Consider the following 10,727-nt stretch of genomic DNA (forward strand, 5'->3'; position numbering starts at 1 on the left):
TTTATAAAACACAAATAAAATGGTTTTAAAGAGAGGTCAAGTGAATGAAATGTAGAAGGCCTTAAAACAACTATAGTTGTGGCGAATATCAAAAGTACAGCAGGAACAGAAATGGACAGAATATGAATATTATGATGCATATTGTTATGATAACCCAACAATCTGTTTTATTTTAAAACTGAGCGCCTGTGGAGTCCTTAAATAGTTCAATGCTGCCCTCTTGTGTTGAATCTGTAGGCCTATAGTTTTTATTCCAACATGGGATTACCACATTTATCATCAACAGAGACCTGCAGCTTGCTTTTTAGATGAATATCTGAATACATTCACGTTATCGAGCGGGGCTGAAGTGTGTCAGGGCTCAGTGTTACAGCATCAGCTGTGCCTCCGGGGGACTCTTCAGATCTGCCTCTACACAGTTGGAGCACTTTAACAGGTGTGAGTCCGTCTGTGTGGCCTCTGCACAGTCTGAAGAGGGAAATCCAATAACAGTGCTCACAGGTTGTCGTGGCGAAGTCTCCTTTGCAGCCCTGCAGAGGTGATGTCATCATGGACCAATCAACACAGAGAGTGGCATAACGTGTTGCCTCCACGGTGCAGATCCTGAGATCACTGACAGCTGAATGAATTACGTTTAAAGTTCTCACTTTACAATCTGTGCATGAAAGTTGGGCCTGATCTTTACAGGAAGTGTTTTCAAAAGTAAAACAAAGTTATCAACTCTGGGCCTTAACGGGTATCTTAGTGCTTATTACCTTATGATAAGCAGCTTTAGTTAGTTTGGTCAGTTTACTTCACTGAACCGCAGTATCCCAGATAATAAAAAATAATTTTTACCTCTGCAGGTATTTATGGTCATTGAGTGTGATTACCATTTCTTACAGCAGACATTCATACCAACGGGTATTTGTGCCTCAGGGGGTATTTCTGTGGCTACAGCACTGCTGTTTTAACACCAGCTATTGTTACTTAATAATAGTTATAAGAAAACATCAAATAATATATATATATCCAACAAATTAACCAAGACCTAAAAGTCCTCAAACTCCTGAACTGATGAAGCCCCGATTATGTCTAATGAACCTTATTATCCTTTTCTGGAAAAACAATCGTTTTAAATTGATGAATTATAATCACTTTTCAAGTTACTGATGATTCTGTTTATTAATATAAACTGGATTATTTCGTAAAACTTTGGCTGATTACTTCCTTGGTGAGTTTCTGATGTCATTTTTTTATTTAAATGAGGGCTTAAGGACTTCATTGTAAATGTTGTTGCAGCCGTATGATCTGCAAAGTGAATAAGTGAAGCTGTGAATTAGTGAAGACATTTAAAAGCCAGCTGTTTTATGACTGAAACGTCAACTACTCAAATCTGAAACCAAAGTCGATCCCCACTGACTTTAACTGTGTTCCTGACAGACCTCGGTGCCAAATGGCAGCAGATGGTGCTGTAGTGCAACACGAGCGGGTTGAAAAGGTTTTTACAACTATCAACGACTTAACAGCTCACTAACCTCACAAACCAAAACCTCCACAGTTTATCTGGTTTTCAGCATGAGGACAGACTTTGTCCTTTTTCTTTGCTTCAGTAAAAAAAACATCTGAGACATTTCACAGAATCTCCTCGTGTTTTTAAAGACATTCATCATCTGCTCTGCTGTCACGCCCTTTCACCCCCCTTCATGCTCACAATAACGACCACCAGCATTTTTCCCATGGTTCCCCAGAGCCACGCTCATGTTCCTACGTGGGACACGTCCCCTCACGTCGCCCCTCTCTCAGTGCCAGCACTAGTGGCTCTAATCCGCCGTGGCGTACCTGGCAGATCACTCTGGCGACACCGGCGTTGTTGCAGCCTGCCCCGGCCCCGCACACCAGCATCCCCTCTAATCCCTCCCAAAGGCCCAGGAGCCTGGAGGGAAGTAGGGCACTGGAGGTGAAGCAGCATGAGTCAGTGTGAGCTCTGTGCATCTCTGCAGCTTTCACTCAAGCTATGTTTGCTTCAACTCCATCTTCTTTTCCTCTTTTATTATTAGCTTGTTTCGTCTTTCTATTCTCGTCCTTCTTGTTATCTTCTTCTGTTGCTTCAGCCTTTTTTTTTTTTTTTTTTTATTGAAACTTAAAACTCAAGAAACAAAACCATGAACGAGTTGGTGCTGCACTTGCTACCCCGTGAACTGCTCCTCCTCCTCCTCCTCCAATCATTATCACTTTTCCCTACAAGGTCAAAGGTCACAGGATGGAGAGGGGACCAGGGTGAGGGGTCTGAATGGAGAGCCTGGGGACAGTCTCCACCACTCAGGGATTAAGTTGCTGCCGCGCGGAGGAAGGCGGAGGCGTCGCAGAGTCACACAGACACTGATCAACGAGCATATTTGGTGATGGAAGGAGAAATTCTCGTGGAGCAACAATAATAAGCTGCTGGACACACAGACATGCACGTGCACATATTCAGTATCACTGCTGAGTTTCTATCAGTAGGTGCGCCTCTAAAAATGATTACGGGTGAAACTATTTATTTATACAACATTATGATATCAATCATAAAAAAAAAACAGCTGCAGATATTGATAATAAACGAAAATTGATTTTTTTGTATTTTTAACATTTGACCCACAGAAAATCAGTCAAGCAGCTGCTTAAGTGATTAGTCAAAGTAAATCTGCTGCTTCTGTCCTTTCTGATGGGAACATTAGCAATCCAAAGACATGTAGTGTGTAGAAAAACAAATATCATTTTTTGACATATTTATGATGATTCGATTAAATCAAAAAATTGTTAGCTGCAGCATGACTTTTAAGTGATTTAAAAAATAATAATCATGATGTAACCTTCTGATGATAATATTCACAGTCAGGAGACACTGAATTGTTTCTGATGATCATCGAGACATTTTACACAAAAGTGAAATGTCAGCCTCATCAGCTGCCCCACTGAAGGAAAAGTCGGGGGATCAAGCTCGGTGAAAAGTGGAGGAGGAGTCATCAGGGGATGGTGAATACCTGGCACAGCGTCCAACAGCACTCAAGATATTTATCGAGATATTAGTCCTTTTCGTGGTTTCTGAAGAGAGCGTTGAAAGCAGGAAAAGGTTGAAATGATCTGACTTATATTTGATTAGAGTCCCAAAGAGCAGAGCAGGTCTGTCCTGCAGCTGAGCAGCACTGGCTGCAGCCTGATGCAAACGGCATGCCGGCTCGGCCTGGTGGCAGCCGACCAAACTGTGGGGCTGAAGCGGCAGCTCAAAGAGCCACGTTGTTAACAATAGCGTGCTGTGATGAAGCCCACCAGCGAAGAGGGATCACCTTGGACATGCCGCCGCCTGCCAGGCCGCGGCCTTCGGCGAAGCGGTGGGAGCCCTGCTTTGCATTTGGTCCGGGAATCAGAAGCACAGACACACAAATCATTATTTCTACTTCACAAATCCAAACCTCTAACATAATGTTCCTCCACAGGCCTCACAAACCGCCCTGCTGTTTTTGGTGCTGTCCTTTGGAACGATTGTCTTTGGTCAGCTACCGTGACATCTCATCTCCTCCATCAAAGGCCTTAAAACTCCAAATTCCTACGTCCAGAGTCGGGGCGTTGGGTTTTAAAGAATGTGGCTGTTACATTTAATGAAGCCGAGCCAAGGCTCCACTAATTAGTCAAGTCCAGTAATGGCCGGAATCCCCCGTTAGACAAAGCAGCCAAATACCTGATAGCTACCAATCATGTTCTCTCCTTCATGGGAAAAAATGCCCACAATTTATTTTGCTGACTGTCATGTCCCCAATTAAGAGGGCCCGTTGGAGGGGAGATCACTCCAGCACAGATTGATTGTAGGTGAAACAGAGGGCATAGTATCATTCACTGCGGCCGATTCTTCATATTTTAGCTTTCAGTGAACGATCTGCGTTGCAGGGCTGCTAATTGTTCTTCAATTTTCTCTGCTCCCTCAAAGTCTCAAGCCAAGAAAGATGGTTCGGGAGAAGCTGACCCAATAAAGCTCTATCTGCTTTAACATTTAATGACTTTCAAGGACCAAATCCATGTCAACAGATTAAAGAGACATCTTAGACTTTTATGTTTCACTCTTGGAGGGAAAATTGAAGATTGTTATGGCTGTTGCCGTCACAGTCGCTCCTCGGCTGTGTCATAGCAAAAATCCCATTTGAACAGATGAGACGAACAGGACGACGGCTATATCGCATATTTTTATGGCACCAGATGATCTGAGTACCATCAAACGCTGTGGGGCCAAGTCTGAAATCTTTAAAACCAAGATGGACATATTTCAGGCCATTCAATAATAATGACTAAAATTGCTGTTTGATGCTGACAGCTGTGGCATTTCACAGAAGATGAACGCTCGACTCGATTCACACACAGCGAACTGATGAAATGTTTCCCGATCATTAGGTGCTGTTATTCATCCCATACCGGAGCAGCAGCATGTCCACGACGAGTGAGTTCACATTCCGCAGCGAAACCAATTAGAAATGCTGACGCAGCATTGTGACGCTCAGAGAGCAAATTTCCTTTTGATCAACCCAACAAAAGGCTGAATGACTTGTATAACACGACCAAAATCTTAGTCTGAGTAATAGCAACATATTAAAATGACTTAAATCAGAATGTAAGTTTTTGTTTTTGTTGCCATTTTCATTTGTATTAATCAAACATCCGATCTCATAAATGTTTTGTTTTGGTTTTTTTTTTTTAACTTCTTGTTCCTCCAGCTTTAATCTATTTACCTTTGATGGCTGGACACCCAAAACTTTGTCCAAACAGTGAGCAATAACACAACCACCAACACTGTGTCAGCCACTGCCAGCTGCCAAGCCAAGAAATGCTGTAAAAACAGGAGAGATGCTGACCTCTGATATGTCTGCGTGTCGGCTCAACCATGGAGACGTTTCCTCCAACGCCAATCGTCTGGAGATGCACTGCAGAGACGAACATTTTGCGTTAGCACAGCTGCACAGCTCACAAACAGCATAAAGATGTGATTACTTTTCTAAAGTCCAGAGTCTGACTGAGGGTCTGACTGAGGCCTGATTTCACCTGTCAGCCTTTTCACAGAGGAAGCGGGAGCAGACGAGCTTGCAGCCCCAGTTTTGGATTGTCTCCCCATTTTTTTTTTTTAAGCGGCTCACCCACATGAATCAAACTACCACAGACATGTTGGCTCTTTCTCCATAAGGACTTTGGTCCAGACCTCCTCCATGATGCTCTGTAGAAATACATGAATTTCATTACATGTCTGGGTGAACTTCGGAGGGTGCAGGACTCAGCTTGAAGTTGAAAAGCAGGCTGGGAAAAAAACGGAATGAATGCAAAAAATAAAAAATCTTCGGTCTACTCTGTATAAATCTGAGCCACGTTTCCAACAAGCATATTTTTAATTTCCCAGCCCGTGCGTGCAGGCACGTGCACGCCACGCATTTTTTTTTTTTTTTTTTTTTTTTTTGTCCTCCCTCTGGCCGGTTTGGGATTTGCTGGCCGGGGACATGCCTCCCTCCGCCTGGCTCCTTATAGCCCCGGGGAGGCAGGAGTGGTACGGACATCGCCTCTAAACACGGTCTTATGACTGCAGGCTGCCTCGGAGAGAGAGCGACAGGACCGAGACAGCGAGGCTGGATGGTCGGTGTCAGTCTGCGGGAAGAAGCGGAGTCACACGGAGACCACCTCACCTGGCTGCAGGTAGGACAGAGCACGTCCAAATAACCGCGCATTATTGGGATTATTCATCACAACAGGGTTCACCTAACCTTCCTCTTTTTTAAAATATATGACCATCTCTGTCTTTTTAAGCAGAGGTGCTCACTGTAAATAAAAACAGCAATAAAACGGTTAGTCCTGCGTTTAATTCTTTGCAGATGATATTTTCCGTGAGCAGAAGTGCGCTCAAAAAGCTGCAGATATTTGGTGTCAGGCTTGATTGCCTATCTCCTTCACACTGTTAGCTCAGAGCTGTGGTTGTCAAAGTGAGGTCTGGGGACTCCCAGTGGTCCTTCAGGATACTCCTTTGTGTCTCCAGCTCAGAGGACCATTTACTGTCCTCGTGTTATTTTCATTAATGTTGGCTGACCTCACTGACCTCACTGATCTAAATGATGTGTTTTCTGTCTTCTGATTTGACAGGATTTTGTTTGCACCCTGAGGACACTTCCCGGCCTGCAGCTCTGAGGAAATGTGTCGCCTGCCGCTGGCTTCGCTCTTCGTGTGCTTCTGGTTGGCGGAGAGAAGCCAGTGCAACAGCAGCCTTCAGGACAGCATGGGGGAGCTGCACACCAGGTTCGCCGTCAGCCTCTACCAGAGGCTGACGGAGACGGAGAACAACTCCAACCTGATCGTGTCTCCGGTGAGCGTCTCCTCGTCTCTGGGGCTGCTGCAGCTCGGCGCCAGGGGCAGCACGCTGGCTCAGATGGAGGGAGCTCTGGGATACAATGCGAACGGTGGGTCTGGTCTCGGCTCAGCTTTCATTCAGGTAGCATTAGCTGCTCCTCGGGGCTGAGAGGCTGTCGGTACCAGGTGGCGTGGAGCGGTGCTGCTTGCTGCTGCTGGCCCTGCAGAGCACAGTGGTGTCTGGAGCCATAATACCTGCCTCCACACCAACTCTAATCTCATTAACCACTCCTGCAGCTCGGCCCCGGGGTCGAGAGGTCACCGTGGTTAATTACAAACAAAATGCGAGCTGCAGCTGCTGTTTCTTTTGTCTCCCAATGCGACCTAATGTCAGTCAGGGATGGGAGCGGTTGATATTCAGCACTGGTTCAGGAGGCTGGCTCTGCACTTTAGCATTTTCTGAACCAAACAGTCACTCACACATCTTCTACCGCTTATCCATGGAGCCAATGCCAGCTCACACTGGGTGAGGGCGGGGTCACCCTGGACAGGTCACCAGTCCATCACAGAGCCCAACAACCACTCAGTCACCAGTTAACCTAAACATGGTGGGAGCAAACCCACAAGCGCCGGGAGAACATACAAACTCTGTCCAGAAAAGCCCCAGGCCCGGGAACCGAACCCATGACCTTCTTGTTGAGAGGCAACATTGCAACAGTTTGCCCAAATGGTTGGCCTTCAAGCTTGATAAATAATTCAAAGGATTTATCCATCATCAAAGTAGATGCTTTATTTTCGGACTATCGATCGTTTCAGCTCAAAAGTAATTTATTAGGTTTTTACAACAGCCCGAGGGTGAGTCTGTTGTTATTAGGTTCAGTTCTGCTGCACCGGAAAGACACCACCTTTTGGTATCAATCACACGGTGTAGAAAATACCCCTCTGGGTTTATCAAATGTATACAAAGAAACAATAACGTGGTCAGGCTGACGTAAATGATTCAATAAAGCAGCAACAATCCAGGAAGTTTAGCCTAAATTCCTGATAAAGATTGTAGTAGATGTTTAGAGATTTGTACGGAGGGAATCGGGATGGCGGGAAAAGGAAAGGGTAGCAGGTGTACCTCCTGGGCCAAACCTGGCAGGAGCCCTTAAAAACAGCAGTAAGAAAAAGAAAAAGAAAACATGATCAGGAGCTTCACGGGAGAGTAACCAACAATTGACTGCTTCTGCCTCCTGACGTTGACCTCTGTGGACTGCAGACACGTTACCGTCAGCAGAGGGTCTGTGTTTGACTTGGGTTTGGACCGTTTCATCTGTAAACGCTTGTAGTTTGCCAGCTGTGAGGTCAACAGACTGAGAGAGTCAAATGACTGTTTGTTTGTGCACGGTCCTGCAGGGATACGCTGTCGATTCAGTATAATTATCCCCAGAACAAGCCCGGGGCTGCCGTTGAATATATTTGGAGGAAGGTGCGGTTGTTTTTGCTGGAGGGACATTTACTCTGAGCTTTTGAACACGGTGTGGATGGTTCAGCAGAAGTGCTCACGATTGGCTGTGAAAGATGAAACAGTTCACAGTGCATCCAACTTTTTCCCACCCAGCTTGGAAAGCCTGAGTCTTAAATCCTACATCTGACCCGTCTGTGTTTTTTCCTATTTTGCAGATGCCCAGGTACAAGACTTCCTGCTGCACTCGCAGGGCGACATGAGCAACAACAGTCAGGGGATGTGGCTGCAGCAGACCTGCACGCTGTTCATCCAGAGCGGAGTCCAGCTCCTGACCGAGTTCACGCAACACGCAGCGGCCTGGGCCAACACCAGCGTGGTCCGGGCCAACTTCAGCCAACCCAACCACACCCACAGCCCGCCGGACCGATCGGGGCAGCACCACGGTTCGTCTCTCTAAATGTCAGCCATTAGAAGGGTTGAGTGTCATTGTGTGTGGCGTGTTGTTGTAAGAGCAATAATGCGCCAGAGTTGTGTTTTGGTATGCTGTTGGGTTCTTCTGCCCCCTAGTGATAAAAAAAAACACCATAATTCAGCTTTTTCATTATAATTCTGTTTCTAACCACTCATACAGTGTGTGTTGCTGCTCACACATTTTTCCATTAGTGTTGGAGAATTGAGGGAAAAATAAACATGATAAGATGTAAAGCATGTTTTTTTTTTTTTTTTTACTCTGTACCAGTTATTTAAGACGTACAGTCATTGCATGCTCCTGACTTTAAAAAAAAAAAGAAAAAAGAGTTGTGGACCACAGAGTTTGAGTTCCCCTCTTTCCCTCCCAGACGAGACGTGGCCCCTGCAGGCTGGAAGCAGCAGCGGGGAGCTGTCAGGCTCGGGTGAAGCCCAGACGGAGGCCCTGTGGTGGGGCCACCGGCTCCAGATGGCCCTGGTCAACACGGTGGCCTTCAGGGGCGTCTGGCAGAAGCAGTTCCTCTTCACCAACACCCAGAACCTGCCCTTCACCCTCTCCGACGGGAGCGCCATCAAGGTGCCCATGATGTATCAGGCCACAGAGGTCGGCTTTGGTAAGACACGCTGTCCGTCTCTTCGAATGACTCCATGAATCTGTGAGTGCATGAAAACTTTCACACCTGAACTTTACAGGTCAGTTCAGGACGGCATCAGACCAGCGGTACACCGTGCTGGAGCTCCCGTACCTGGGCCGCTCCCTGAACCTGCAGGTGGTCCTGCCCAGCGAGAGGAAGACGCCGCTGTCCTCCCTCGACTCCCAGCTCACCGCTCGCCAGCTGGCATCCTGGGACGCCGGCCTGCGCAGAACCAAGATGGACATTTTCCTACCCAGGTGACGCTCGCGCAGTTGACCGAAATGGCGGGTTAGATGACTCAGCCGTACAAACTCCTTTTGTTTGGTGTTCACAGGTTCAGAATGCAGAACAGGTTCAACCTGAGGTCGGTGCTTCCCGCCATGGGCATCAGCGACGCCTTCAACCCGACGGCCGCTGATTTCACCGGAATATCAGGTCATTGGAGATATTTCATTTTCCTTTAAATCTGATAAGTTCAGGCTTTGCAGGCTGCAGATCAAACGATGGTTACTTTAACTTCGCTCACACTTTGTTTTTTCCTGCAGTGGAGGAGGGCCTTTATGTGTCTGATGCCTTTCATGAAGTGAGGATAGAAGTCACAGAGGACGGGACGAAGGCTGCTGCTGCCACGGGTGAGAAACAGTCACGTATAATAAAGGTGTGGAGAGGAAAGGAGCCATTTAGATGCAAGGTAACTTAAAAAAAAAATGATTTCCTCTCGCAGCTATGGTGTTACTCAAACGATCCCGTGCTCCCGTTTTCAAGGCGGACCGGCCCTTCTTATTTCTGCTACGGCAGGTTAACACAGGTATGAACTTCACAGTCCAGCTTGAATCGTCACACCAGATGATCCAAGTGTTTTAACTCGACATGTTATCGACGTCACTGCGGCGTTTCACATTTTAAAAGAAGTGTACCAGGCAGCCAGAGATTTTAAATGAGCCCTACATGGACGGGAAACTTTAGTTAGCTACTGGTGTTAAGAGGTAATGTTGAGCAGACCGCGTTTACAGCATTGAAAATATCAGCAATAATATTTATTTTTCCCATTAAAAAACTGATCTGATCTGTTTTTATTCCTAACTACACTAATTAAACAGATTATTGACATGTCTTTATCATCATCATTCAGTCATACAGCACCAGATGTGTATTGATCCACATCTGAAAATAGAAATGCCCTAATCTGAAGCATTTCGTCCTGCTGGACAAACAGATGGGGGAGGAAAGTTAAAGTATTGAGAGATGGACAAACACATTAGTACTTGTGGTATTTTTATGGCTTTTGGCACCAATTACTAAACTAAAATAGAATATTGTGATCTTCATTCTACAGTTGGAGAAGTCTGATATTACAGATGCATGATTAGCATTTAAAGGACCCACGTGTAGGATTTTAGAGCTTTGATTTGGCGCCTGCACAGCCGCAGGAGCAGGAGAAAATGATTAACAGAAGGCAACAAAGCCGAGCGGCTAATGACTGTAAACAAAAATGTTTGCCTTCAGTAAAAAATCAGATATATTTGACTTGTCTGGAATTTAAATGTACAAGAAGAGTGATGGACTTTTTTTTTTTTTTTGTGTTTTCCGTTTCAGGATCCGTCTTATTCATGGGCCGAGTGATGAACCCAGCTGACCAAGCTCCCTAAATTTCTCTCACACACCCCTATTTCACTACTGGTATTTATTTGTGGACCAACAGGAGGGTCCACTGACACTTCAGGAAGAGGGACAATATTTTTGTACATATCTGTAAATAAAATTTTAATACATGTTTTTACATTTTAGTTTTGATCTTCCTCTTTCCTGCCTGATGATCCGAAAATTACCAACAAAAACGC

The 10,727-nt window shown here is 45.7% G+C and overlaps 1 protein-coding gene across 1 annotated transcript; it reads left to right on the plus strand.

Moving 5' to 3' along the window:
• The first annotated feature begins 6,178 nt into the window (after nucleotides 1-6,178).
• serpine3 (serpin peptidase inhibitor, clade E (nexin, plasminogen activator inhibitor type 1), member 3) lies at nucleotides 6,179-10,535 on the plus strand. The gene is made up of 8 exons (XM_029531024.1): nucleotides 6,179-6,443; nucleotides 7,999-8,226; nucleotides 8,623-8,865; nucleotides 8,945-9,143; nucleotides 9,221-9,321; nucleotides 9,432-9,518; nucleotides 9,611-9,694; nucleotides 10,483-10,535. Exons 1-8 carry the CDS (start codon nucleotides 6,179-6,181, stop codon nucleotides 10,533-10,535), a joined length of 1,260 nt encoding a protein of 419 aa, XP_029386884.1.
• Nucleotides 10,536-10,727: the final 192 nt, after the last annotated feature.

Source organism: Echeneis naucrates, chromosome 21, assembly GCF_900963305.1.
Source record: "Echeneis naucrates chromosome 21, fEcheNa1.1, whole genome shotgun sequence".
NCBI lineage: Eukaryota > Metazoa > Chordata > Actinopteri > Carangiformes > Echeneidae > Echeneis > Echeneis naucrates.